The sequence below is a fragment of the Loxodonta africana genome, chromosome 21, assembly GCF_030014295.1.
Source record: "Loxodonta africana isolate mLoxAfr1 chromosome 21, mLoxAfr1.hap2, whole genome shotgun sequence".
Lineage (NCBI taxonomy): Eukaryota > Metazoa > Chordata > Mammalia > Proboscidea > Elephantidae > Loxodonta > Loxodonta africana.
Window position 1 is genome coordinate 50,146,789 of NC_087362.1, and position 24,739 is coordinate 50,171,527.

The 24,739-nt window shown below is 58.1% G+C and overlaps 2 protein-coding genes across 3 annotated transcripts in view; one reads left to right on the forward strand and one right to left on the reverse strand.

Moving 5' to 3' along the window:
- ATP6V0D1 (ATPase H+ transporting V0 subunit d1) overlaps positions 1–16,626 on the forward strand; it is a 43,442-nt gene extending 26,816 nt beyond the window's left edge. For both annotated transcript variants that reach the window (XM_003417017.3, XM_064273916.1), the window contains 7 exons: positions 1,625–1,796; positions 10,381–10,559; positions 11,955–12,034; positions 15,356–15,433; positions 15,564–15,740; positions 15,844–15,921; positions 16,028–16,626. In XM_003417017.3, the coding sequence (XP_003417065.1) occupies positions 1,625–1,796; positions 10,381–10,559; positions 11,955–12,034; positions 15,356–15,433; positions 15,564–15,740; positions 15,844–15,921; positions 16,028–16,189 (926 nt within the window). In that variant the 3' untranslated portion in view covers positions 16,190–16,626. The remainder of the gene's footprint in view (positions 1–1,624; positions 1,797–10,380; positions 10,560–11,954; positions 12,035–15,355; positions 15,434–15,563; positions 15,741–15,843; positions 15,922–16,027) is intronic.
- On the reverse strand, positions 1,624–24,254 carry HSD11B2 (hydroxysteroid 11-beta dehydrogenase 2). The gene is made up of 5 exons (XM_003417124.3): positions 23,880–24,254; positions 20,046–20,258; positions 19,742–19,927; positions 19,496–19,633; positions 1,624–18,114 (listed from the first exon to the last, which is right to left on the reverse strand). The coding sequence occupies exons 1-5, from the start codon at positions 24,142–24,144 to the stop codon at positions 17,699–17,701; spliced, it is 1,218 nt and encodes a 405-aa protein (XP_003417172.2). The 5' UTR covers positions 24,145–24,254; the 3' UTR covers positions 1,624–17,698.
- Positions 24,255–24,739: the final 485 nt, after the last annotated feature.

Consider the following 24,739-nt stretch of genomic DNA (forward strand, 5'->3'; position numbering starts at 1 on the left):
GTAGAGAAGTTGTATACCCTACCCTCCCTTCCCTTCTGAGCAGCCCAGGAGAGCATGGCCCTCTGGACTCCAAGAACACATGGGGAGGCCTTGGTGAGGAGGGTTTGCATATGACCACAGGTGTGACCCCTCCTGTCATCCCCTGGGGAGGCTGCCCAGGAGAATGGAGTCCCCGGGCAACAGAAGCCAGCCTTGGCTGTTGGGGCGACACACATACTCACACATGGGTTTCCAGCTGGTCACTGTCCTTGGTACTGCCATCACTACCACACTATCTGCCATCTCACAGTCCTGGAGTAAACCTTCCTGCTGTTTTCACCAACCCTCCCCCCATCCTTTCATTCATTCTATAGTTATTTACTAAGCATGAAAACACACCAGAACACACTTTGTTCTAGGCTCTAGAATACCCCAGTGACACAAAGCCCCTGCCCACATAACCTGGGCAGGTGGACTAAGTGCTACAAAAAAAAAAAAAAAAAGTTGAAGGGACAGAGCGATGGGGGCTACAGGTGAGGCCTCTGAAGAGGGGACATTGGAGGCGAGACCTGAAGGGAGAGGTGGAGATAGCCGTTGCTTTCCAGGCAAGGGAGCAGGGCAGAGGCCTTGAGGTGCTCAGTCATTAGGGGAACAGCAGGAAGGCTAGTGTGGCTGGGGCAGTGAGTGCCAGGGAGAGGGTGGTAGAGAGGTAAGGTGGTGATGGTGGGGGTGACCACACAGCAGACCTCAAGAGGACTGTGACTCAACTCTGAGTGAAATAGGAGTGTTAGAGGGTTTGAAGCGAGTGAATGACTTGATCTGGCCTGTATACTTTGGCTGCTGTGTAGGAACAGACTTGGGGACTGGGGAGGGGGCAAGGGCAAAAGCTGGGACACTACAAGGCTGCTGCCTTCATCCTTCTGGGTCTCACCTGCCCTGCCTCCGCAGGACCCCTCTGCTATGTCCTCCCTTTTCCCTCCCCGCCGTCCCTAAGATTTCAGGAGAGAACCCTTAGGGTTGGCCTGCCTGCTTCCTGTCACTCTTGGAAGAAGCCTAATTTCCTTCCTTCTTCATCAGCCCCTCACAACTCTCATTTGCTGTCTTGGCCACTTTTCACTCACACCATCCAGTAGGCTGTTTCATTTCTTGTACCCACCCTTTGCTGTGCCCCACCCTGGCATGCCCTTCTCATCCTCTCTGCCCTCTCTTGGTGTCCTCTTCACTCTGGGCTCTGACAGCTTTTGGTGTCTCCAAAAGCAAAGGCCCAGGTCTTCTGTTCTAGGTTTGGGCTGTCCTGGAACCTGGCATGCAGAAGGTCCTCAAAGGCTCTCGGCTGTGGATGGTACCTTGGGGCTATGGCTGGGGTTTCCCAGACCTCCTTGTTGTTCTACTTGTGCTTGGACCCTGGGCCTAGGGCTGGCTTATGGCTCAAGGGTCTGGGGCATCTCCAGGACCTTGGCCTGGCTGCCCTGGTGTAGGCTCTGAGCCAGCAACAGGGAGGTAGAGACAGGGGTAGGAGGCCAGAGCTGTAGCCAGACACAACTGCAGGGGAGAGGCTGGGGCCTAGAGTTGCAGTGGGTTTGGGATTTGAGACCCTTGGGGAAGCTTGGAAGGGCCAGCCCTCACCCCCGTTCTTGGGTTTCAGACCTAAAGCTGCATCTTCAGAGTACTGACTACGGCAACTTCCTGGCCAACGAGGCATCTCCGCTCACAGTATCGGTCATTGACGACCGACTCAAGGAGAAGATGGTGGTGGAATTTCGCCACATGAGGAACCACGCCTATGAGCCCCTCGCCAGCTTCCTGGACTTTATTACGTGAGTGTGCCCTGTAGTGCCTTCTCACACTCCTGCAGGAGCTGGACCAGTGTGGGCTCAGGCCAGCTGCCTTTGTGCTTCTGTGCACCAAACACTGCCTTCAGAGTCCTCCCAGCCTGGGTAACCGAGCTGGTCATTCAACAGCCCTGGACCACCTGCCCCTACCTGTAAAATGGGGATACCACACTGAACACTCGTTGGGCCCCCACCCCCATGGCTGGGTCAAGGACCAGGGGATGGGCAGGGCCTGCTGGCCCTGTCTGCCTGAGACCCATTCTCTATCACTCAAACCATGGCCCTGGGTCTCAGGGAGATGGGGTAGGGGGAAACTGAATGCCTGGCTGCCTTTCCCAACTCTGGCATAAGCCCCCACAAGCCTGGATGGGCAAGCCCCAGTGCTTAAGACCCTTGACTACACAGCTTCCCATTGCCTGACCCTTTGGCACAGCTGTGCATCTGCTCAGCTCCTGGAGAAGTGGAGGAGAGGGAAGGACCCTGGGGACCACAGGTGGGGGCGGCTACTTGGACAAGACAGATTCTGTTTGCCATGTGTGCCCGTGGGAACAGGGAGCTAGAGAGGAGCCCTCTGCAGGGGCAGCCCAGGAGTCAGAGCAAGGGCCTGGTGGACAAAGAGATGGCCCCTGACCAGGTGGCTGTCCCACAGAGGTGGTGGCAGAGGGTGAGTGTGTGCTGTGGGGAAGTGTTTCCAGGCACTCTGTGGGTACTGAGTAGCTTTGATCATCCCCTGATTACACTGCCCCCATCCTCCTCCTTGGGACCTAGGACATCCACCTCACTTGTCCCTGCAGGGATAGGGTAGATGCCTGCCTGGCCTGATTCCCACCCCCAGCAGAGAATAGCCACTTGCTCAAGATTATGGGAGCTGCAGCCAGAAGGGCTCCATCATCAGGCAGGAGGGGAACACCCAAAGGGCTGAGAGAACCTGCTGAGACTGGGAAGCAGGCCCTTTCCTGGCTACAGGCCTCCTTCCCTGGAGGCCTCACTGCTGGCCTGGCTGGGCCTGTACTGACACTGCTGTCTGTCATGGTCCTACTGGGGCAGAGGGCGAGAGATGGGGATGTATTGTGTGCTGCCACATTTGGGGGCCACTCTTCACACCCCATCAGTCATTTGATCCCTAGCCTGGGCCTATGTGTCCCTGTCCCAAGTCCGGAGCTGAGGCCATACCAGGAAGCAGTGTGTTTATTGCCAGGGCCCAGCCTTCACCTGCAACTTGTTTGCACAAGGCTCCTTCAGCTTCCTGGTGAATATTCTAGCCTTGCCAGCTAGGCCAGCCAGCAGAGGCCAGACCCCATGCCAGTGGTCAAAGGTCACCCACCCCACTGTCCACTTCCCCACTTGCCTGTGCTGCTACCCCCTGGCTGTCTTGGTGCCCTCAGAGGCGCAGACTTAGCCTGCCAGGCTGTGAAACCGGAGAGGGTTCTGAGCGCGGCTGGGACTACACAGCCGCCAGGTCTTTGCTGGAGGTTGGCTGCAAGCACTATCCTGTGGCAGGCGGTCCGAGTCCGCCACTTCCCCCGCCCCGTCCATTCATTGCGATTGTGGCTCCCAGTCTTCCTGGCCACCTCACTCCTGCCCTCACTCAGGAAGAGCTCAGCAGCCACGTGTCAGCCCGTCTGAGCCTGTGGATGCTCCTTCCATGACCTCGTCATCTCCAGTGACCGGCTCCTCCGTTCCTCTACTCTCCATTTCAGCCACCCCCACCGATGGCTACTCAAGGCCATGTCACCACCTGGAACTGCTCCACCCCTGAAATTGCTGAGTCAGGCACCCAGTCTCTACCCACAGCCCTCAAGCCCTCCAGCCCATGCTCAGCCCGTTGCAGGACACGGGTTCCAGACTCAGCAGGATGCCGAACCTTGCTTCCTCCCTGCTGCCCCTTCTATCTTCATTTCCTTTCCTCCCCAGCTGAGGTTCCCTGGTCCATCACTCGAACACTCTTCTGCCAATATCCGCAGCTCTCTTGGCCGCCTGTCTCATGGTCCCGCCCGGCTGGCAGCTCCCCAGCCCTGGAGGAATCCCAGAAGCCTCCAGCTTGGAGCCACCCTCCCCCACTCCACTGCCGAGATTGGGGCCGGGGAAGCTGGCTGTTGGGTGGGTCATTCCTGCTGCCAGACATGCCTGCCCAGCTTGTCACTGCCCAGCCGGCCTCTTGCTCTCCCTAGTCAGCACCCTGCAGCCACCCCCAAGGAGGGGGAGACCACCTCTCCATCTTAACCACCATCCCTCTCCTCCCCCAACCTCCTCACTGGGCAGATGGCCCACCTCCTCCTCCACAGAGACAATAGAAGCCAACAGGCCTCTCAAGACTGCATCTGCACCCCCACCCCGTTCCAGTGGCAGAGGCATCTCCTCTTGGATCCTTCTATCAGTGACCTGGGTCCCCTCACCACCACCCCCAGGACCCTGGGCAGCCACTAGTTTGCACCTTTGTCTGTACAGCCATCTTCTGTTCCAGATTCTTCCCATCAGCATCTAAACAAGCTTAAATCTCTCACATCTTTAGAAACCCGTCTGGTGGGGCCCGAACTTTTACATTCACTGTTCTCTCATCATTCCCTCACCCCTCAAGCCTTCAGTCTGCTTCCAGCAGTCCCATCACTCTACCACAAAGCCCTGGCTGAAGTTACCCCTAACCTTCAGGTGGCCAAGGTCTCCAGATGCTTGCTTGACTACTCTAGTGCCCCAGTGCCCCTCACTCTCCCTCCAGAAGTCTCCCTCTCATGGTGTCTCTCTGGTTTAACCCCTACCTCCCTGGCTGCTTTTCCTCCTCCACCTCCTCAGCCCTGTCCCCAGGGGGCAGAGAGATGCTGAACAGGTCATCCCAGGAGTGAAAAGTGTTGCAGAAAGGGGTGAAACCTTCCAAAGTGGCCTGTGCCAGGGGAGCTCCCCCAGGTGGGGGACTCATGACTGGCTGCCCTGAGGAGGTGGCTACTTGGTTGAAGGGGGCGTCTAAAGGAAGAATTTGGGGGGAGGGAACCTTAGGCTGAGGGAACCATGCATGTCCTGAGCAGCTGGAGCATGGAGCCCCTGGCTCTGTGTCCCCCACGACAGCTTCTAGGTATGGTGCCCTGTGTGGGAAGGAGGAGGATACACTGGAGATGTCCAGAGGAGCGTAATCAGAGAGGAGAAAGTATGGGCCTCCAGGAACATCAGTAGAGGTCCCACCCTGGGTGTGAAGACTTGAGGAAACAGTGCCATCACTGCCTGCCGACCCAGGTGGCCTGTACTTTACAGCTCCAAGGGCCCAGAGGTCACCTTAGATCCATTCCTCAGAGAGTCTCTTATTTGACTTTGGAGCTGCCCCAGGATGGGTGGAACAGGCTTCCCAGGAGGTGATGGGTACTCTCTCACTGAGGTATACAAGCAGAAGCTGGTCAAGGCCTTCTCTACCCTCCTGTGTGAGAGAGAGTTCCCACTGGTTTTGTAGATCCCAGCCAACTTTCAGCCAGCACACGTGACCGGTACCTGCTCTGGGACAGGCCCAGTGCCAAAAGGGAGATGCCTAGATGCAGTAGGGTGTCAGTGATGATGTAGCAGTGCCTAGAGAGGCCTGGGATGGCTATAAGTGGAGCTGCAGTCACAGGTGGCTTCACAGCATTGGAGGACTCTAGGATCAGGTGGGATTAGAGAGGCCACTCAGAGTGGGTGGCTGGAGCGGAGGTAGCTGTCTGGCCCTGAGTAAGAGGCTACCCTGTTACAGAATGTCATCATTGAGATGATCTAGCCCAATTTCACAGTGATAACATGTGATATGTCACCATACCAGGGGCTCCTGACAAGAGGGAATGGAGACCCATCATATCTGAAGAGTCACACCCTGTACAGACCTTTTACTTTCCTCTATTGGGGTGGGAGGGAAAGCATGGAGACCATCACTGCCAGAGAAGGTTCCTGACGGTGGTAGACAGCAGCTCTGCCTGGCATCCACCAGCACCTATTTGCAAAGCCCACAGTGCTGCGCTGGGCAGCCGGGGTCACGGCTGGTCTGTTATCATCTCTCTGGGCAGGCTATGTTCTGGAGCTCAGCCTGGCTCCCCTCTCTTTAGGGCTTAGGTGGTGAAGGCTCAGGAGACCCACATTGCTGCCAGGCCCGGCCATTAACTTGCTGTGTGACTTGGCATAAAGTCTCTGTTAGGGTTTTTTGGCCTTGGAGGGCATCTTGATCTAGGCCATTCCATGATGGTTTCCCATAGGAGAGTTGTCCCTGGAAGTGAAGCTGGGAGAGTTGCTTGTGGGGTGGGAAGCATGAGCCTGGTTTTGGGGGAATCCCAGGTAGGCAGAGCCAAAAAGGCCTGTGTCCTTGGATGAGTGAGCCACACTGGAGAAAGGTGGTCGTCCCCATTGTGCAGCATCTGCTTGTAGCCCAGGTAGGTACCCATTGGCAGTGTCTGGCTTGGGACTCATGCCAGTGTATTTCTCTCGTGGCTTCAGTGCCACCAGCCTGGAGGAGGCAGATGAGAGGAGACTATGTCCCAGGACAGTGGCCTTCAAGTGCATGATGGGCCTGCCAGCCCATTTGCCATATTCCCTAGGACATGTTGCCCCAAACTTGGACCCTGCTGGGTCACAGAGGGGCATCAGGTTTCCCTGGGCCTCCCTCTCCTGGCCCTCCAGCTGTTGCTGGCCACAACCACTGTTTCTGGGTCCACAGTAGTGTCCTGCTGTGTTGTCTGGGTCCTAGGCTAGACCCTGCTCCTGTCTCGAGGGAGAGCCAGCATAGACTGTTCTCCTGGACCTGATGGCGGGCACTCTGAGTAGGGGGTGGTCTTGGGTCCCTTGAAGCCCGGAAGGCTCAGGGCAGGTGGGAGGATCCATCCATGCCTCAGGGGAAGGGCAGGATTTTGATGAGGAGAAGGTCAGAGCCACACTTAGTTCTGCCGTGCACCTCTCCTCATTATCCTGATTGCAGAGGGGAAACTGAGACTTGAGAGATAGTATGCTGAGGCTAAGGCTGATGTTTCTCTTCACTTTCCACCCTGGGAAGAGCTCGGCAGCACCCTGATGTGGTTGGGCACGGGTAGTGTCGCTAGTTGCTCCTGGAAGCCCCTACTGGGAGCTGCCAGTGAATGGGCAGGGAGGTCTACCTAGTCGACATGGCCTCTTCAGCAGCACCAGGCCCATGCTGGTGATGAGACTGTGGAACAAAGCCATGATGCTCCAGCAGGTGGCGCCAAAGGGCACAGCAGAGGGTTAGGGCTTAGCTAGGGGCTCTGCAGGCTTCTTGGAGGAAGTGGCTTCCTAAACTCCAGTCTGAGACTTCTGTGGTCCCAAGCTGAGTCTTGAAGGCACAGGGTGAGAGAGAGCCTCTGGGCAGAGGAATACAGGCTGCCCCACCCCCACCCCACAAGGACCTCTTTGGCCTGGCGGGCAGCCGGCCGTCCACTCCCCAGCTGTCTTCTTCTAGAGAGGGACGCTGACCAGCTGGAACTTCATTCTCTCCTATTGAGGCCAAGTGAGGGGAGGAATGGTGGAGTGGTTTTCTGGGGCCAGGGAGGCAGCTGCTGAAGCCAGGCAAGGAGGAGGAGGGCTTCCCTGCCTGCTGAAGGCTTTGACCTTGGGGGAAAGGCAGACAGCTGGGCCAGCATCCTCTCTGCCAGGCCTGCCCTGCCTCCTTTCTCCCAGGAAAGAGGATCCTGGCCCCCACTGGGCAGGAGAGAAAAGTAGGCTGTGCCAGGCAGACCCAGCCTCTGTGGGGGCCACTGCACAGTGAGACTTGTCTACTCGGGCAAGGAGAGTGCAGGGCTTGGCACCAGAGTGCCCAGGCTGGCCCAGCCTAGGTTAGAAGCAGGCCTTGGAAGGGGCTGGGGTGGGGTGATAGTGAGAGGCCCCTGCTTGGCTCAGCATTGCCCTTGGTGTCCAGCCAGAGCTTCCAGGAGGAGAGGCTGGGGGCAGCCGGCGGGGAGGGGGTTGGTCCGACCACCAGCCTAACGTCTGCTGTCAGGGCCGACAAATGAATCATAGCTGGCCCGTTCCACATCGCTGGAGGGACAGCAGCAAAACCGGGTGACAGCATCTTCCCCCAGGGCCCTCCTTCCAGGCCTGGGCTCGGGGTGCCAAGGTACCTCCCTTGGGCCCTGCCCCCAGCATAAACAGATACCTTGAGTTGTGGGGTACAGGGGGCTTCAGAATGAGAAAACTGGCTTGTGGGGATTCCTCTGAGAAGACAAGACTGGGTGGGGAGTGTGGAGCCAGGGCATGGGGACCCCTGGGCATGGGGCCATAGAGCTCCTCTGCCTTATGGTATGACACAGACCTGGTGCTGGCCCTCTGTGCCATATCTCCTCTGACACTGGGGCTGGTGATGCTAGTGATTGTAGGGTCATGCAGATAAGAGGGCCTGAGGGGTAAGCCCTGGTGGTGCAGTTGTTAAGCACTCGGCTGCTAACTGAAAGGTGGGTGATTTGAACCCACCAGCACCTCCATAGGAGAAAAGACCTGATGATCTGCTCCTGTAAAGATTAAATACTAGGAAACCATACGGGGCAGTTCCACTCTATCCTACAGGGTCCTTATGAGTCAGAATCGACTCAACAGCACACAACAAGGAAGGAGTGTGCAGTTCTCTCTTTCCCTCAACAAAGGGTGATGGGAGCATAAAAGAGCATCCGAATGCTCAAGGGTGGATCTCTAGGGCTGACTCGGAGCACAATGGCCACAATGGGACCAGATTGGGGCAGGAGGCGGGCTGCGGGAAGGTGATGTATAGCATGAATCCTGGGGCCGATGAGATACTGGAGGCCTCAGGGACAGGAGGGAAGAAGATGCAGGCTGGGCCTGAAGGCCCAGTCACAAAGCTTTGGTGGGCTTGCTCTGTGGGCTCAGGGTCAGAAGGCTGGCCATTTGGGCCTCTTGGCTCACAGCTGTAAATGGACCCCGCCTGAGGCCCTCAGTTTGGGAAGGAGAGGCTTGTCCCTTCTCAGTGCACATCCTGCAGCTGACCCAGCTGGATCAGGGGCGAAAAGAGGGCAGCTGCCTGGCCCCAGGCCCAGGAGAGCAGAGGTCATAGCAGGGTGCCGGGCTGGGTGGGAGCTGGGGGAATGTGTAGCAAGCGGGGGCAACGAAGGTCAGTCCAGGACAGGGGCTGTGGTCTTTTTCTTCTGCCACCTTCCTGGAGGGCCCTGTGGGAGCTAGCCCAGTGGCCAGCCCTCTGAGCTGAGGTCTGAAGCTCTGGCCACCACCTCCCTTCTTTTCTTCTCTCAATATTGGGGGCTATCTCCTACCACGGATCTTCCCTGGATACCCTCAGCACTGGGTGCTCAAGAGACTCTTTCAGGGCAAGGACCCAGCTCAGGACCCACCAAAAGCTGGGGCAGGACCTGCACTCAGTGCCACGTTCAGGGCAGCAGCCTCAGCCCCAGCCGTCACTCTTCTATGGAAGCTTCACCCTGGCCTTGAAGAACATTCTCCACAGGTCTCACCCAGCTTTCTTGTGCCTTGAGTTCACTACTGGTGACGGGCTGGAAGAAAGTGATGGCTGGTGCAGCCTGCCTGTGGGCTGGGGCTCTCTTCCCCTCTTTACCCCACACCCTACTGAGGTGACTGCACAAAACTTTCTGCCCCAACCCCTTTGCAACAATACCTTGCTGGTTGAAGGCAGCGCCTCGTCCATTGGAGGCAGCACTGCCCCTCCCCAGCTCCACAGCCCCCTCTGCTGCCCACACTGCCATCCAGGGTTGGCCTTCTGCAGGGCAGAGAGCCTTAGCAAGCATTAGCCTGGACTGACCTAAGCCCAGCCTCCTATCCAGGCCTCTGGGTCTCCTCCAGGTCATCCTGAGATGATGCTTGGCCCTGGCTAGGACCCAAAGGGAGGAGGGCGATTATCCGTCTTGGGAGTGGGGGTCTGTAGGGTAGCCGTCTGCCTGCTCTGTCTCTGCCTGGTCTTGGGATCCTCCTCTCTGCCCTGCTGTAAGGAAGCTTCTCTCTACCCTACTCCTCAGCCATTCCTCCCACACCATCTTCACCTCCCCCTCTCACTGTCTGTCCCCACCCAGCAGCCAGGGTGACCCTAACTGGACCACAATACTCCCTGCTTACATCCCAAGCAGGGGTCCCTAGCGCCTCGGCCTGAAGTTCAGAGCCTCGGCCCTGCCCGGCCGGCCGACGGCACTGCCCTGCCAGCTGCTGCATCCTTCATGCCTGCTGATCCTGACCATGCTTGATTCCTCGAATGCATCCGTGCTCAGGGCCTCCAGGCCTTTGCACACAGTTTCCTCCTCCAGGCCTTTTACCTCTCAGGTTCCTGCCCCCTACCACAGCTGGTGGGGCTGTGCACCTCACCTCCATGTGCCCACAGTTCCCTGTGTCCTGTAGGGTAGTTACTTGTTTCTCAATTCTCTCATGGGGTCTGAATGCCCCCCTGACAGAGTGCTCACATCCATCCTTTGCTCCTGATGCTGGGAGCAAAGGGCAAGGAGGGAGGCGAGTCAGCGGTGATTATCCAAAGCAACCATGAGTCCGCATGCATTGTTCTGGGCCTGGTGACCCGTGCAGTATGGGCAGGGCCTTGGTGCTGGCCCAAGATTTCTAAACCACCCCCTGTGTTGCTGTGTGCCTCCTATAGTTACAGCTACATGATCGACAACGTCATCCTGCTCATCACAGGCACACTGCACCAGCGCTCCATCGCCGAGCTGGTGCCTAAGTGTCACCCGCTAGGCAGCTTCGAGCAGATGGAGGCCGTGAACATTGCACAGACCCCTGCCGAGCTCTACAATGCCATTCTGGTGGACACGCCGCTGGGTAAGCCACTGTGCCGGAGGAGGGAGGAGACGGCCAGATGAGGTCAGTGTCAGTGCCTCCATATGGAATTCACAGACCCCCGGGGGGTGACCTTGAGCTGAAAAGTGAGACTTGTTCGCTGCTACTTACCTTTATCCTCCCCCTTAGCATCTCCCTCCCATTCTCTTCTCATACCCTCTTCTGCTTTCCTATGCTTTTGCTGGACCAATCAGGCCACCCCCAGGGCCTGACTCGGATCACCTGGCTTTGTCCAACTGTCTGGATTCTCAGAATGCAGAGGGAGACTGAGCTCATGAAGAATAGAGAAAAAGGCCTGAGTCCCTTGGGGGCTGAGAGCTCTTGGGGGCAGACTGTGGTCCCACGCTGGAGACCGCACAGGGCTGGAGTGGCTTCTTGAGAGTCAGAGTTAAGGAGCAAACAGCTTCACTTGCTTCCACTGGGCAGGTCCCAGGGGCTGGGCCAGGCAGTGCCCCAGAGGATGCAGGGTCCGTGTCAGAGGCCCAGGAAGGAAGGGCAAGAGGGAGCTTCCTACAGGGCCTTACCTAGCAGTGCCTGCTCCTGCCTGCCTTGGAGGCTGGAGAGAAAGTGCTAAGGCCATAACCAGCTGGTGCCCTCAGAGTCAGAGTTCTTGGCCCCAAGGCACTACCTCCAGGAAGCTGCCAGGACTGAACCACAGGGCTTTAAGCTGCACTAGGTCCTGGGCTGAGAGGTCTGAGCTCTACCTGTTGGCCTGCCTGCCATGGAGTCTCTCCAGTAACCCTGAGCTAGTTCTGGGCTATTTGTGGCTTCAGTTTCTTCATCTTTAAAGAGAAGACAGGCAGGCCAGCGAGTCTTCAGGCCCACCTGGGGAGTGAGGGTGCTCTGTCCCACTCCAGCCTCTACCTCCAGCCTGACAGAGGCCACGTAGGTCACTGGTCCATGCCCACCAGCTGTCGGACTCATTCCTTGTCCTAAGGGGGAGGCTGGTTCTCCAGTTGTGGGCCCCAGGCCCTCCTGGGGGATGTAAAGAAGCAGGCGACAGGCCTCAAATCCACAGCTGCCCCTCCAGAAGGGAGGGTGTCCTGGCCTCTTATGCAAGCCTGCCTTTGGCATGATCTGAGCTTGGGTCTGCCCCAGCAGTGATTAGATCATGCTGTGGCTGGCCGCCTCCTTTATAAATCAGTTTTAGGAACAAGGAGGCAGAAGCAGCCCAGGTCAGTCCACGTGGCCTGGAGTGTTGCTTCTGCCACTTCCAAGGCAATAGCCCAGAACTGATTAGGTACCTCCCGCCCCCCGCCCCAGCCAGATAGGGCTGTGGTGAGGCCCTCTGTACCCTGCAGAGGCAGCTGAGAGCAGGGCTGTCACCTAGGCCAAGTCCACTTTCCTACCCCTCATACCCTTGACTTTCCTGCCCAGCGGCTTTTTTCCAGGACTGCATCTCAGAGCAGGACCTGGATGAGATGAACATCGAGATTATCCGAAACACACTCTACAAGGTAGCATACCACACAAGTAGTGGGGGATTGGCCTGTAAGTGGGTGGGATCATGGGGCACAGTGGGACGGTGACTTATGTGAGGTGCTGGGACAGGACACAGCCACACCAGGCTCCTGTCCCAGGGGCTTATCCGCTCACTCTCTGGCTCCTGCGATGGGTGCAAGGCTACATGGAACAGGTTCTCCATCCCGTGGCACCCGCAGCGGGCCCAGATAAGATCAGCAGGAGGGATTGGTGCTCTCTAGCCTGGCCTGTCAGAGATGGCTCCTAGACAGCTGCTCCTGCACGCAGGTGGGTCACGGGCCACCACCCAGGCCGTAGCCCTCAGACCCACCCCACCTGGACTGTTGCCAGCAAGGACAGGCATTCGAGCAAAGACAACAGTGTGTTTACATACCGTGGGGGTGGGGACCCAGCCTGGCATAGCCAAGTCCCTGTGTCCCTTTCAGGTTCCCAGGCCCAGCATTAGCGCCACTTCTCACCATCCTTAACCCCCATCTACCTTTTGCTCTCCACCAGGCTGTGGCATAGACTGGGTGCCCCCTGGAGATAGAGAGTGGGTTTGAGATTCCTGGGTTAGCACTGCCCTGGCCAAGAGAGGTTAAGAGCTAGGGTGGGAGGAAAGGAAGGGGGCTGGCCAGGGCCAGTCAGGGACGATTGGGACAGACCAGGCTCTGGCCATTGAGAGGTACTGATGGGCTGCAACCAGGAACATGGATCAGCAGTGAGCAGGCCCCAAAGAGGGGCTGAGGATGGCACTGATCAAGGGACCTGCTGACTTAACCCTTCAAGCATCTGTCTGTCAGATCTTTTCAGTGAGGGTCCCCTCCTGCCAAGGCTGGAGCTACCTGGCCAACACCCAGCCGCAGCCTGAGCCCAGGCCCTCTAGTCTCCCCACAGAGATTGCTCTGGACAGAGCACAGGGAGGGGCTGGTGGGAGGCAAGGGGCCCACCTGGAGGTTGCAGTGATGCAGGCAGAGGGAAAGCATGGAGCACCAGTCAATGGCAGGTGCTTTGCTGGGGCTGAAGTACAGGTTATAGACAACAGCAAGAAAGAGACCAGGAAGAAGAGGCAGACACAGACGTTTGAACGGTGTGCACGGTCAGCCAGTGAAGGTTTCCAGCAGGCTGAATATCATAAGGAAGCTCCTCTGTCCATACTGTGGAGGACAGATCAGAGGGGGCGAGACTAGAGATCATCGACTTCCTTAGTCCTTAGGACCTCCCTAGAAGCTAGGTGGGCATCATTGTCTCCATTTGTAAAATGAAGGAACCGAGGGCTTAGAAGTGGGGTGGGTTGCCTGAGCCACACAGCATGTCACTGGCAGCACCAGGGCTCACACCTGGCTCAGCCTGTTTGCAAAGCCAGTGCTTTCACTCACCCCGCTAACAGGGAGGCAGGCCAGCCAGTCAGCCAAGTGGGTGTGTGGGTGTGTATGCGCCCGCACTCACGTGCTCCTGGGGCTCCCACCCGCCCAGCTGGCCCGTTGCCGGGTTCCCTGCCCTGAGACAGGGTGAGGGGTGCGGCTGTCCCCCAGCCTCACCCTCACCGGGCCTGACTGGTTCTAGCTAGAGTTGCTGGCGAGAGCAGCCTGGGCACCAGCTCGTAAACACCGACCCAGTGCTGCGGGCCCTGTGCCAGGGCCTCCCGCCCATCAGACGATGTCCCAGCCCAGTGGCCACAGATGGGAGATTAGGCAGACCCTCGGCTGGCCGACGGGTGGGAACTGTGGACAGCTGGTACAGCAGCCATGGGCTGGCAGAGGGGGTGGAGTGGGGAGGTGACCTTGGTACCTGGGCTGTGGGGTCTTGCCGGTTTCTTTAGCTACCCTGACTTCCAGAGGATCATCTGGGCCTGTCTTACCAGACTCCCTGACCCTGGGGTCAGCCTTCCCAAGGACCTGCATGGCTCAGCTAAGAAATGGGCTGGTGGCAGGGCATGGAGCCCAAGACCTGGCTGGTGGCTTCCTCTACAGATAAGCAACTACAGGCCCCACTGGGACAGTCCTGGGGGTTCAGGCACAGCCAGCTTGGCTGGCCTTGGAGGAAGTGGTGGCTGGGGACAGACTCCTAGAAGGACTAAATGGCACCACTAAGCCATCGTAGGGGTTGGCAGCCATCTCTGCCACCTAGGCCTTCCAGCCTCTGGGAATCCTCTGTCCTGGGGTCCATTGTCCCCTACCAGATTTCTTCCCTCCTGACCTGCTGTAGGCTTTTGTTTCCTGTGGCCCCAGTGGTCACCCTCAGGCCTTACTCTGATCCCAGGTTGCCCACTGCTGCTGGCCAGGCTAGGCTAGGCTCATGGACTCCTGGGTCTCCCGAGATCTCCTTTTTCAGGGCCCAGAGCCTGTGGGCCCAAGTCAGCTGGTGGTGGGTAGGAAGGTCTGTGTACCTTGAAGGGCAGCCTCCAGCTTAGTAAGCTCCCCACACTTCTCAGCTCTCCCTCCCCGAACTCTGAAGAATAGCCTGTGGAGCCGGAAACCCTGTGACTGTGCCACTAGATGGAACTGGGAAGGATGTCCATGCAAGGGGGCTCTCCATAGAGGCTACAAGCTGCCTTCCTTGGCACATGGGGGTGGGGAGAAAGCCTGTGCCTGGCTGGTTCTGTGTGTGAGTGCTGGAAGGGCCTGGGCTGACCCTTCTTCCCCTCGTGCTCAGTAGATCCAATTTGCTTGGGCAGGAAGTGCTTGTTCCCACCAGCAGCTGAGTGCCCAGCCACTGCATGACATGGCTGATGTCCTCATAGGCAATAACCATCCCTCAGCGGGAACTGGACTGTCAATTTGGTTCCTGCTGTGTGATGCCCGGGGGCTGCCTGGGGCATGGGAGGAGGAGGTTTTCTCTGAGACAGGGTACAGAGTGGGGCCAGTGGCTGGCAGATGTCAGACCACCCATTCCAGGCCATCTCTGGGAATTCTCAGGAGTACTCTGCCCTCACTAACCTGTGGAAGCCATGGGCCTGGCTGGCTGAGGAAGAGGTGGTTTGGGGAAGGCAGCGGCTGCCTCTGAGCCTGGCCCTCTTTGAGTTGAGGGGTGGGAGGCATGTGCCCTGAGGCAGTCAGCCAGCCAGAAGCTACCTTGTCACTCCTGGGTGGTAGGCAGCAGGCTACTGCTACTTGGCTGATTAGCAGTTGGAAATTGGGAATTTTTCAAGGGCTTTGACATGAAGGCTGCCCTGGCCAATCCATGGATGTGGTGTTGGGACACATCATGAAAGGGGCTGGGGATGGGGGAGGGAAGTGGGAGTGGGAGGCCCACAAGACCCCCACCCCCACCCCAACCTCCCAGCCTGGGCTGAGCAAGCCCCATGCCCTGCACAGGCCTACCTGGAGTCCTTCTACAAGTTCTGCACCCTGCTGGGTGGTACCACAGCCGATGCCATGTGCCCCATCCTGGAGGTGAGTACTCGCTTCCCTTTCTGCCTGCCACCTGGGTAGCCCTGGTTAGAGTGAACCCCTACCTATTGATGGGCCACTGCCTCCCTTTCCCCCTCCTTCTCTCCCTGCTGCCTGCACACTGGCTTCTCAGTTTGAAGCTGACCGCCGCGCCTTCATCATCACCATCAACTCCTTCGGCACAGAGCTGTCCAAGGAGGACCGTGCCAAGCTCTTTCCGCACTGTGGGCGGCTCTACCCTGAGGGTCTGGCCCAGCTGGCCCGGGCTGACGATTATGAGCAGGTTAAGAATGTGGCTGACTACTACCCGGTGAGTGTCCTGGCTGACAGGATGCTGATGGGCATTTTGGCACTGTGCCCCCAACCCTGCAGCCCCCACATGCTCATGCTTCCCACCCCTCTCCCTGGGCCAGGAATATAAGCTGCTCTTCGAGGGTGCAGGCAGCAACCCCGGAGACAAGACTCTGGAGGATCGATTCTTCGAGCATGAGGTAAGCGCAGGGTGCTGCAGGGCCTGCCCATCCTAGGAAGGGGCTGGTGGCTCGCCCGATCCTTTGGCCATGGCCGCCGGTCCACCACACCTGTCTGTGTTCACAGGTGAAGCTGAACAAGTTGGCCTTCCTGAACCAGTTCCACTTCGGTGTCTTCTACGCCTTTGTGAAGCTCAAGGAGCAAGAGTGCCGCAACATAGTATGGATTGCTGAGTGCATTGCTCAGCGCCACCGCGCAAAGATCGACAATTACATCCCCATCTTCTAGCGCCCTGACGCAAGACTCCCCACAAGTGCACTGTGTGTGTCTGTGTGTGCTGTGACAGAGCCCTGGGGGGAAGCACCTTGTCCCTGCAGCTGCCCAGCTTCCGTGACCCTCTCTGAGATTGCTCTTGGGTCTGAAAAGGGGCTAGGCACCTACTCCCCACTCCAAGGATGGACCAAGCCCTCTCCAGAGCAGGAAGGCCCCTTAGCCCTATGTTTACAGCCACTGACATATCTGAGAAGCAGGTGGTCACTTTCATGCCCCTCCCCAACCTGAGAACCCCTGGAGGCAGCGTGAGCCCCTTCTCCCTTTCGTAGGTCACTCTTATGGCCCAGGAAAAAGATAGAGTATCTGTGTGCTTGGGAGGTAGAGGAGGGGGAGTAGCTCCACAGCTCCCTCCCTATGCACCATTCCTGAGATAATAAAGCTGCTCTCTCTGAGCCCATCTGTCTGCTGTCTCATTTGAGCCCTAGTGCCTCTCCAGACCTCCAGATTCTCTTCTTACCCTACCCTTGCTGAGCCCATCCCTGCCTCAGCCTTCTAGCTCCCTCTCTCAGCCTGCAGCCCAGATTCCTTGGGGTGAGGGGTGGGGTGGGGGGCAGAGTCTGGTGGATAACCCCTGCTCTGCTGGAGTCTTAGATGGAGAGAGGCCTGTGGAGCTGGGGTCCTGGCCTAGAGGGCCCCAGGCTTCTGTATTTGATTGACTGAGCCCTACAACTTTCTGGGATAAGGGTTATTACCCCATTTCCCTATGAGGAAACCCAAACTTGTGGATAAGTTATTTGCTCAAGGTCGTGGGGGGAGTAGAGAAGTGTGAACCACAGTCTGCCAGGGAGCCCAGTTAGGTCTGTGCCCAGAGCCCTGGCCCCATGTTCAACCTGGGGACCTCCCCAGGCAGTTTCCAGCTTCTGTCACACAGCCATACCCTGCCATCTAGACAACTAGGCAGTCACCCATGGCAAACACAGCATCTCCCCTATTCTAGGAGAAATAAAATGTCTTTATTTAAAAAGTGGCAATCCAGCCAGTAGGGTGTGCAGCCTCCCTGTGGCTTGGGGGCTTGGGGTGGGTGACTGGGGCCCTAATTCTTGAGCCAGTCAAGAGGCAGTTGGGATTCACTCTCTGAATCTCAGCACTGAGGCACTGGTGCCAAGCAGCAGTCCTGAGAGGGCCCCCAGCCGGCCCAGTCGCTCCTTAGTCTGCAGAAGCGCTGTCTGCTGGGTCCTGTGAAAGGCTACAGCTAAGTCTCGCACTACACTCCCCATCCAAGCTGCAGGGTGGAGCGTGGTGCCCAGGAGGGCCTGTTTGGGCTCATAAAGCAGTGAAGAGGCCTGGAGGCTCCCTGGAAAACCTCAGCCTCTCTGGGCCTGGCATGGGACGCCCAGCAGCAGATGGGGCTGGGCTTTCTGAGCCAGGCTTTAGGAAAAACTTGGGGGCTCACAATGCCCAGGGGAGGGCCGAGGGCTCATTGAGCCTCCTGTGCTGGAGCAGCTGGGCCATATGTGTGCCCGCTCACCAGGCCGCAGCTGGGGAAGGGCCTGGATTCTGGTTTGGGTCCTGGGCTGCCTCCTGGGCAGGAGTGGGGCCGGCCTGACCTGGCCGCAGTGCACGTGGCAGACACGGACTGATGAAGAAAGTTTGCAGGAACCGACGCCGCAGGCTCTCCGGCAGGTAGTAATGGATGAAGTACATGAGCCCCACGCCGCGGCCCGGGTAATAGCGGCGCCGGGGCTGGGCTGCCAGCAGCGCATCAGTGATGGCATCTACGACCGGACTGAGGTCGGGCAGCGCCAGGCGAAGCGAGTGCAGGAACTGTCCATGCAAGTGCTCGATGTAGTCCTCACCATAGGCCTGCAGCAGCTCTCCAGGTAGGTTAGCCAGCAGCAGCCGCTTGCGCAGCTCCCAGCGACCTACGTTCAGCACAGATTCTGGAGAAAAGGGTAACACGGTCAGGCCACGCCTCCAGCCAAAGCCACGCCCACTTCTCAGACCAGACCCCGCCCCCAGATAAGACTGCTTGCTCCTCTTTTTTCAGTCTTAAAACCAAAAAACCCCATTGCCTTTGAGTCGATTCCGACTCACAGAGTAGAACTGCTCTATAGAGTTTCTTTACCGAAGTAGGCTGCAAAATTCCAACCACCGACCTTTCCTTTTGATTAGCAGTCCAGCGCTTAACCACTGCACCACCAGGGCTCACTTTTCCCAGTCTTAACAAAAAAAAAACAAACCAAACCCACTGCTGTCGAGTTGACTCCTACTCATAAAAAACTCATAGCGACCCTATATAGGACAGAGTAGAACTGCCTCATAGAGTTTCCAAACAGAGCCTGGTGGATTCCAACTGCCGACCCTTTGGTTAGCAGAGGTAACACTTAACCCTTCCCCACCAGGTTAGGCCCCACTAGAGGAAGCCCTGGTGGTGTAGTGGCTAAGAGCTATGGCTGCTAACCAAAAGGTTGGCAGTTCAAATCCCCCAGGCGCTCCTTGGAAACCCTATGGGGCAGTTCTACTCTGTTCTTTATGGTCCCTATGAGTTGTAATTGACTCCACGGTGATGGGTTTGGTTTGGTTTTTGGTTTAGGCCCCACTAAAGCTTCCAACTGGACCAAAAAGCAACATCATGACAAACGGAGAAAAGACTGAAGTTGTCAAGGATTTCGTTTTACTTGGATCCACAATCAATGCCCCTGGAAGCAGCATTCAAGAAATCAAATGACTATTGCATTGGGTAAATCTGCTGCAGAAGACCGCTTTAAAGTGTTAAAAAGCAAAAAATCTCAACTTGAGGACAAAGGTGCACCTAATATAAGCCATGGATATGCATGTGAAAGCTGGACAATGAATAAGGAAGACAGGGGAAGAATTGATGCCTTTGAATTATGGTGTTGGCGAAGAATATTGAATATACCATGGACTGCCAGAAGAACTAATAAATCTGTCCTGGAGGAAGTGCAGCCAGAATGCTCCTTAGAATCAAGGATGGCAAGGCTTAGTCTCACATACTTTGGACATGTTATCAGGAGGCACCAGTCCCTGGAGAAGGATATCATGCTTGGTAAAGTAGAGGATCGTTAAAAAAGAGGAAGACTCTCAACGAGATGAACTGACACAGTGGCTGCAACAACGGGCTCAAATATTGCAACAATTGTGAGGATGGCCAGGATGGTGCAGGACCCAGCAGCGTTTTGTTTTACATAGGGTCGCTATGAGTCACAACCGACTCCAAGGACACCTAACAACAGCAAAAACAAAGCCTCTATCACCCATCCAGCCCTTCATCCAGCCCCACCCCCAGCCCCAGGCCCCTACCTGTCTTGAAGCAACCAGGCTGGATAACGCTGACCTTGATCCCCCAGGGCAGGAGTTCACAGCTGAATGTGTCCATGAGCAGCACTATGGCTGCCTTGGAGGTCCCATAGGCGGCCAAGCAGGGATAGGGCATGTCTCCTGGTTTTAGAGTGGAGGGTGGAGCAGCAGCTCAGCCTTGGCAAGGGGCTCTCCTAGGCCTCCCCCACCCCCGGTTCTGGTTCTGCTCTAGTGGGGAAGGAGACTTACCGGCCGGGCTGCCCACAGTCACGATGCGACCCCTGGAACGGCGCAGCAGCGGCAGGAGGCCCTTGGTCAGCTCTAGCGCTCCAAAGAAGTTGACCTCCATGCAGCTGCGGAACGTAGCCACCGGCGACAACTCCACATCGGCCACCACGTCGTTGTGGCCCGCATTGTTGACCAGGCCCCACAGGCCTGAGGGCACAGAGCAGGGAGAGGACCAGCAGGTCAGCCCAGGAGTGACCCTCCAATCCCTGCCCCTCTTTCACATGGGCGTAGCCACGCCCTCTCCCTGAGTGTCCCGCCTACTGACCTGTGCCGGAGGTGTGGGCCTTGGTGAACTCCAGAACACGGCTAATGTCTGCTGGCTTGGTCAGGTCCATCTGAAGCAGCTTTAGGCGAAGAGAACAGCAGGCACGCAGTTCGCGGGCACCGGGGCCATCCAAGTCCAACACGGTGGCCAGCACCGTGAAGCCCATGGCATCCAGTTGCTTGGCTGTCTCCTTGCCAAAGCCAGTGTCACAGCCTGGCCAGGGTAGGACAGCCAGTCAGCTGCTACTGCGGCCCAGGCCAGCCAGAGACAACCCTGGTCACCAGGATCACCAGAGTCAGGATGGGATCTAGGCCCCTGGACACCCAGCCCAGGAGCAATTGGCAGCCCTCCCTCCTTCCTGGGCCCATCTTTGGCAGGCTTCACCTTCTGGCTGAGCACTTGCAGCACCGACTCCTTCACAGCTGTCATCTCCCTAACTCCCACAGCTACCCCATCAAGCATGATGTATGATCCCACTTTACAGTTACGAAAACTGAGACCCAGCGATGTTAAGTTGCTTCTCAAAGTCACTCAGCTAGGGAAGAGGAAGTTCAGGACTCTATTCCAGATGGGTTCGAGGGCAAGTCCCAGCCCTGATGTCCTTCTGCTGCTGAGTACCAGGCCACAGCGCCCACGCACAGGGTACCACTGCACAGCCTCCCTCACTTCCTTCCTCATTGCCCTTGTCCAGGCTTCTCCTTCTTATGCCTGGACGCTGAAGCAGCCCCCTCTCTAGTCCTGTCTCATCTTACCCCGCTGGATCTGCTCTCTACCTAGCAGCCAGAGGGACTTTTCCAAAAATGACAATATCACTCTGCTGCTCAAAACCATTTCAAGTCTCCCCACAGCCCTCAGCATTTCAGGTCTCGGACACTCTTATCCCCACTTCCTTCCTAGCCTCAACACCCCCTGCTATTTTTCCAGAGCCTAAGCAAGATGCAGGCCCACCCCCACCTCACCCCTGACCCCTGCCCTTGGAATTCCAATCCACAGCAACAGTGGGGCCTTCTCTGAGCCCTAGACCACTTGCCTCTAGGACAGGGACCATGACGGATGAAGAAAAGAACAAACCGGCATTTGAATCCCTTCCTACACCCACCAAGTGTGACCTGAGGTCAGTTACCACTCTTGGAGCCTTCATTTCTTGTCTTGGGTGAGTAGTGAGAAGAACCAGCAGGCAGAGCCAGTGTGGGGGTCCGTGGTGAGTGGTACCTGATAAGTGCCTGCTTCCTCGCTTGTTCTTTTTCTGATCCTGGCTCTGTGGGAGGCCAGCAAGGGGAGGGGGAAGGGCCATCGAGGGAGGAGGCTCTCTGAGCCTGCTCCGGGTGGTCCCGCTGAGCAGAAGCAGCAAAGTGCTCTGCTTCCCCTCTCCTGGACAGCTCAGCCCTCCTTCCTATCTCAGCTCCGCCCCCTCTGCCTCTGCTGAGGCAGAGAACAAAGCTGGGCAGGGGGCTGTAAGCTGGGCTTTGTGCTGAGGGTCCCTCCCAGGCCAGTCTGGCTGGGGGAGGGGAGTGAGCACGTGTGTGTCCATTGCCTCAGCTTCCTCCCAGAGCAGCCAGGGCCTCCACAGGGAAACTGAGTCCTCCCAGAGCCTCAGATCTGTGGCCCAGACACAATCACCCACACCTTGCACACTTTCTTGCTCACCTGCACACACTCAGATACCAGGACATACCTCCAACCTGCCTGGACGTTCACACAGAGACTCATGCTTACCAGACCCCGTCAATGCACAGATGTCCACATGCAGGCACACACATGCTCCCAGTCACTCACCCCAAACCCTGACCCAAGGGCTGAGCCCTGAAGAGCTGAATAGCCTTGACCAGCCATTCATAGGGGCATTCTCAGGGAGGGGTGGGTGACATCTCTGGGGGGGGTATGGGGCACAGTGCTCTTGGCAGGTGTGGCAGGGCCTGGTCACTTACTTGTCCTGAAGCCAGGTGGTGAGAGAAAACCCCAGAGTTTGCGGGCACTGGGAGGCTTGGAAGCCTGCTCTGCCTACTTACCAAAGACTGGCAGTCCCCACCACCACCTCCAGACTTAGTGGCTGAAGATGGGGGGAGCCCAAGTCACAGAGCATATCCCCTCCCTCACCTCACCCTCAGGCTCAAGGGCACACAAAGTAACAGCAGTAGCACAAAAACCTGAGGTGAGATTTCAGCAAAGACTGCCCAGCTGAGTCTGTAGGACCTGTAGATGGCCTTGGTCCTGTTGAGTCAGCTCACAAATTAGGAAGCAGGAGGGAGTTGCCCTGTCCCCAGGGTCAAAGCACACAACTTAGTCCCTGCTTCAGATCAGGAGGGTCTGTCCTTCCTTCCTCAAATCCCTGGACCTGGAGTCCACTAAGGCTTCATGCTGCACCCTGAGTTTGGGTTCCTGGAACCAAGGTCCCCCAAGACTTCACGCTGAACCCTGAATATGGGTCCCTGAAACTGGGGTCCTCCAAGGATTCATGCAGCATTCCGAATTTGGATCTCTGAAACTGGGGTCCTCTGAGGCTTCACTTTGCACCTGTGTTTGGGTGTCTCCCATCCAGCCTGGGACCCTGCCTCCATCTCCACCCTCCTTACTGAAACCCAAAGCCCTCATGGGCCCACACTGCCTCAGCACTATCTGGCTTCTTACCTGGCATTCGAGGCCCTTTACCAGGAAACACAACCTCACGTCCCACCATATTCCCATAGCCAGGCTGGTTACTGACTGTTCCCTACATTCATTCCTGCCTCAAACCTTTGTCCCACTTCCTTTCTTTGATCCCAAACACCTTCCCCACTCTATTTCCATTCATCCTCTGAGGCCCTGTTTAAGGATCTTCTCTGGGAAGTTCTCCCAGCCACATCTCCCAGCCAACCATGCAGGACCCCTACTGAACCCAGGTCTCTGAGAAGTCAGTTTGGTGGCTGCCTCCAGCCCAGGCCCAGTGAAAGGGCACAGCCCAGAGCACCTGCCCAAAGCCATGGGGGTTGGAAGAGAGACTAGCCTACCCCTCCCCCCAACGCAGTGGAGCCAGTGCCCCCTCAGAGGAAAGCCCCTGGCCCTTCTCCCCCTCCCCACTTCCGCTGGGCCTCTGGCCCTCCTTCCCTTTCCCTCGATCTGGTGACAGATTTATTCCCCACTCCAGACAAAGGAAGTTCAGCGAGGAGGCCGGAGGCACCTGAGCCCAGCTCTCCAAGACCTTATTCCTGGGCACTGAGGACCAGGAGCTGGGGCAGGGGGTACTAGGTGTGGACTCTGGACTACTTACTCAGTAGTTCGGTCTGGGGAGTATAGGAGGACCTAAGACGCAGCTGAATGCCCAGCTGCCCCCTCATGGTGACCTCAAGTTTTCCTGGACTCCAAGGATCCCAGCCATGGGGGCGGGGGGAGGACCCAGCTCCCCATCTAAGCTCCTTCCTCTGAACCAGAGGAGAGGAGATGGGGTGTCCCATGTGGGAATGCCAGGCAGAGTTCAAGGAGTGACGTGTCTTAAACCCTCTGAATCCGCTCAGAGCATCGTCTCCTGCCCCTAAGACTGTTCCCTTGGGGAAGGACACAGCATAAACCCCCAACCTCCAGGAGGTTACCCCTTCCTCAGCCACCAGTTTCCTCTGCGCACCTACCCACTCCCTGCCTCACTTTGCTTCCAAAAGTCCCTGCAGCGGCAGGTAGTAACTCGGCCTTGGGGAGGTGCCAGAAGCTTCCTACTTGACTTGCACTCTACACCCTGTGGAGGAGGACTCTCCCACGCCTGCGCTGAGGAACTCGCTTTAACCGTGCCCATGGGGAGCCCTATGGGTGCTCAGTCCCGCCCTTCAACTTGGAGTCCCCGCGCTCCGCGCCCCGCGCACTCACCGGTGATGAGCACCGCGCGAGTGGCCACGGGCAGGCGCGGCGGGCGCGCCAGGCGGGACAACGTGATCCAGCCGGCGGCGGCCAGCACGGCGAGTGCGGCCAGCGGGGGCAGCAGGCGCTGGCACAGCCAGTCGAGCATGGCCAGCAGCGCCAGCGCCGCCAGCAGCGGGCGGCCCACCCGCAGGTCTGCGCGCAGCAGCTGCAGCAGCGCGCGGGCCGCCACCAGCAGCCAGGCGCCGCCCGACGGCCAAGCCCAGCGCTCCATGGCGGCCGGGCCAGGCTAGGCTGGACCGGGGCGGGGGCCGGGCTGAGGAGCAGGGAGGGGGCGCGGAGCCGGGACGCGGGGCGTGGGGTGCCGCAGAGCACCGGCTTAGAACCGCGGGGATATTCGCTTTCTCTGCTCGCCCTCGGGCCGAGCTTATAAAGAGCCCCGGGGGCGGGGCGAGGGCGGGGAGGGGCGGGGTTTGCCTCCACTTCTCTCCCAGCTCCCCCGGCCGGGCAGGTGCCCCCCCCGCCCCGCCCCCGCGGCCAGATCCGCTTTCGAAGAAGCCGGAACAAAGTCACAAAGTTGCTGCGCCAGGAGGAGCCGCCTCGCCTCGGGCCGCGCTGGGTAGGGAGCTGGTCGGTCCGGCCCGCGTGCCCTGCACCCGCTCACCCCTTCGCCCACACACACGCGCCCAGGGCCGCAGCGCCGCCGCTCCCAGGTGAGCACACCCAGCTCACACTTGCTCAGGACACCTGAGGACACGCACAGCCTCCATGCAGGCTCCCCACACTGGCCACCACCGGGCCACCGGGCCTGCCCGAACACCGCGGGGAACCAGTCCGCTCTCACCCGCCGCGGGCACACGCGCCGCACT

Bases quoted from the DNA above. Each gene is read 5' to 3' on its own strand.
- HSD11B2 (XM_003417124.3), bottom strand. From the start codon at position 24,144: ATGGAGCGCTGGGCTTGGCCGTCGGGCGGCGCCTGGCTGCTGGTGGCG. The intron at 19,634-19,741 runs GTAAGTCTCCTT...CTCTAAAACCAG, and splicing joins GACTGTGGGCAGCCCGGCCG to GAGACATGCCCTATCCCTGC. The intron at 18,115-19,495 runs GTAGGGGCCTGG...CCTTTTCTCCAG, and splicing joins GCCTGGTTGCTTCAAGACAG to AATCTGTGCTGAACGTAGGT.